Source organism: Lepisosteus platostomus, chromosome 2 (genome assembly GCF_059453375.1).
Source record: "Lepisosteus platostomus isolate fLepPlt1 chromosome 2, fLepPlt1.hap1, whole genome shotgun sequence".
NCBI lineage: Eukaryota > Metazoa > Chordata > Actinopteri > Semionotiformes > Lepisosteidae > Lepisosteus > Lepisosteus platostomus.
Genome location: NC_142612.1, coordinates 52,922,500 through 52,925,864, shown reverse-complemented (window position 1 = coordinate 52,925,864; position 3,365 = coordinate 52,922,500). Strand labels below are relative to the sequence as shown.

The 3,365-nt window shown below is 36.3% G+C and overlaps 1 protein-coding gene across 1 annotated transcript; it reads left to right on the top strand.

The window, feature by feature from the left end:
* Positions 1 to 659: 659 nt before the first annotated feature.
* Positions 660 to 2,282, top strand: LOC148676484 (olfactory receptor 2AT4-like). Its single transcript, XM_088643180.1, has one exon. It carries the CDS (start codon positions 677 to 679, stop codon positions 1,649 to 1,651), a length of 975 nt encoding a protein of 324 aa, XP_088499306.1. The 5' UTR covers positions 660 to 676; the 3' UTR covers positions 1,652 to 2,282.
* The last annotated feature ends 1,083 nt before the right edge of the window (positions 2,283 to 3,365 follow it).

Here is a 3,365-nt window from a genome sequence, read left to right as displayed (position 1 = left end):
AGGATTAAATGTCAGGTCATATTAGTAGCTATATAGCCTACTATCTGTTTCTAAGCTCTTACAGTTCAGGAGAATTAGGTTAGTGCTATTCGAACTATAGAAAGTTTAGATTCTTCCAGATAACTGTCCATAAATGGGTGAGCCCAGTTTAATATACCAGGAAAGAGATTTTTTATGGCGAGAAAAGGAGTTTCAGGGGAACTTAGTATCAAGCAGTACAAGAGAAAAATCTTTCAATAGCATTTGCCATTTATTCAATTGAGTATGAATGCGGTAAAAATATTTCCAAGGCATTGTAAATTAAGTTTAATTCTTCAACATATGTATCCAACACATATCTCACAGGAATTAATGTCTAACATTGTTTAAAATATAACAGTGGGAGAAAAACGTCAGAAATACAGTGCATAACTCCTTTAAATGTCTGAAACTCATAACTTGAACAAATAAACTTCAATATCACTGTCCTTAAAAAAAGCAATACAGTAAATCTGAAATATTATTTTTTATTTCTGTACTATTTATATTTATATTTATATTAATGCTTTAAAATTCTTTATTGGCTCATTATCTAAATATAAATTTCTATCAATTTCTATATTTCTATAAAATCCACTGAATGTACATTCATTCTTTGTCATCCAGTTCCCAGCTGGAGCTGCTGAAACTTTGACTAATGGGAGGAACCAATGTTACCCTGCACTCTGAGTTTATCATGTTGGGATTGCCAGGCCTGCAGGAGCACAACACTGCTCTCTTCACCTTCTTCCTTATCCTCATCCTGGCCACCCTCCTGGGAAATCTGCTCATCGTGGTGTTAATTTCCCTAGATCATCGACTCCACACACCAATGTACTTCTTCCTCTGGAACTTGGCTGTGTTAGATGTACTAATAACTGTCACTGTCATACCCAAGTTGTTGGCAGTTCTTTCAGGACATGACAAGACCATATCTTTCTTTGGTTGTTTTGCACAAATGTATTTTTTTATCTCATTTGCAGCTGTTGAAGCATACCTTGTTGCAGTCATGGCTTATGACCGGTATGTTGCTATAGTAAAACCTCTGCATTACAATAACATCATGAGCATGAGGGTCTGTATTACAATGATGGCCTCAATTTGGGTGTTGGGCTTCCTTGCACCCTTAACATCTGTTATACTGGCAAGCACTTCATCATACTGTGGATCAAATCATATCCTTCACATTGTCTGTGACTACCCCACTGTAATGTCATTAGCCTGTGGTGATGTCACAGCACAAGTGAACCTTGCTTTGTGCCTTGCAATGGCTGGAATTTACATTCCTGTTCTGTTTGTACTTTGGTCCTACTACAGAATTATATGCTCAGTGATAAAGATGAAAACATTGCAGAGCCGTAAAAAGGCCTTCTCAATGTGCTCTTCACATGTGATTGTTGTCTTCCTGTACTATATGTCCAGTGCTGTGGTGTATATCGGCATGAGAGTGGAAGGTATCCCACGTGATGGCCGTATCTTCAGTGGTGCAGTGCACTATTTCCTCACTCCTTTTATCAACCCCATAATTTACAGCTTAAGCCATGAAAAAATCAAGGCTGCGGCTCACAGATACTTGAGGTTACATGTCTCTATCCAGCACACAGCAAAGAATATCGTTAACACGGGACTATAAATTACATGATCAGTTTTAATTGTGATTTATAATATAAAGAAAGAATCACAAAATCAATTTTGCTGAAAACCATGTGTTAAAATTTCACAGTAATATTAAAGTGGAATGCATCTCAAAGGGTAAGGAAAACATATCATGTGGACTTTGAACTGCATATTTAAAAGAAAAAAAAACATTGATTATTTATCAATAAAATGTAACAGCAAGGCTTATTGATGAACCTCAGAATGAGGGTTTGTTGTGAAACTCCAGTGAGAGGCTCATTTCTGTGATCTTACTCACAAAATGACAGTGTTATTTGTATGTGGGAAAGTAAGGGAGATGAGTTTATCTTTTTTATAAGGTCCTTTCCCAGGACAATCCAGATAAGGTGGATGTCCACTGCTGGTGCCTGGATATCCATAGACATCTAGACATAATCTTATGCCTGACAGGCCATGTTCAGTCATCCAACAAGATGACCAACCAATCAGGGACCTGCAGCGTGTGGGTAACCAATCCACTTTTTTGACCAATCACCTAGCGTATTTTCCCCAGTTAAAAAGCTGTGCACATCACCTCTTAATCTGCTTTTCTCTGCTGAACCAACTTGACTGACTGTTAACAGAACCATGTACTTTCCACACTTGTTTTCTAACATTTGGAACTTAACATTTCTCCTAAAGAGTTAGAGAATAACCCTGCAGTTAGAGAATAACAAGGTCTAGCCTACAGCAGTACCTTGCAACCAGATAGCTATAGCTATGTATTATAATTCAATTGTCCCAGTTCAGCTCAAAGCTTACCCAGACACCCCAATGGAAAGAATGTCATCTACAGCTGGATCCTTGTCTCTCTCTCCCCACGATATCCCAGGACTGGAACCAATAAAGGATGGATTGGACAGCACTGAAATGGACACCGTCAGCTGTTCCCCTATCTTTCTGGTGGGAGTTATGAATCTACAGTTGTGGATGAGCATAATTCAATATTCACCATTTACTGTTCTCGAGAATGTAATTGTTCTATAAATACTTTGATATCAGTTTAATACAGTTATGCAGCATTAATTACTCATGAGCACCACAATGTTTATTATGTTAGTGAGGCTGATTAATGAGTTATTGTAACTAACAATATACTATATGTTGTCCTTATTTTCATTTATCTTTTCTTCTTTCTTGCAATAGTTTGATAATTCTTATGTAATGAGCTGCCATCTGTATTCAGACAGACTGTCATGGAGGTTCCCTGAATGCTTTTATGTTCACATTGTTTTATGTATCAATAAATGTATACCATCTATTGTGAATCTTTATGAAGACTCCTTGTTGTTCTGTGGATTGATTTGAAATAGCCAAGTCAAACAATTTTTAGTTAAAACTAAGTGTTCTGCCAGTAAATTCACACAAACCCCTACACCCCTATCTGTAATAAAACATAACTGTCATTATATATTATATAATGATTACTGTTATAAATGGGGAGTTACAAACAAAGGGGAAATCAGGAATTGGCCAAGTGGATAAATGTAAATAACAATGACAGTTACACACACTAAACTAAACACAATATACACATAAAACACACAAGTTACCCTATGTACAAATTTACAAATTTTGTCCTAGAGGTGTAAAGTCTTAACCACTGAGAAAACCCAAGACTGTTAACAAGTATTCAAACTCCTATATAATTAATATTTAATTAAGCACATATACATGTTAATATATATGAT

Coding starts and splice junctions, on each gene's coding strand:
- LOC148676484 (XM_088643180.1), top strand. CDS start 677: ATGGGAGGAACCAATGTTACCCTGCACTCTGAGTTTATCATGTTGGGA.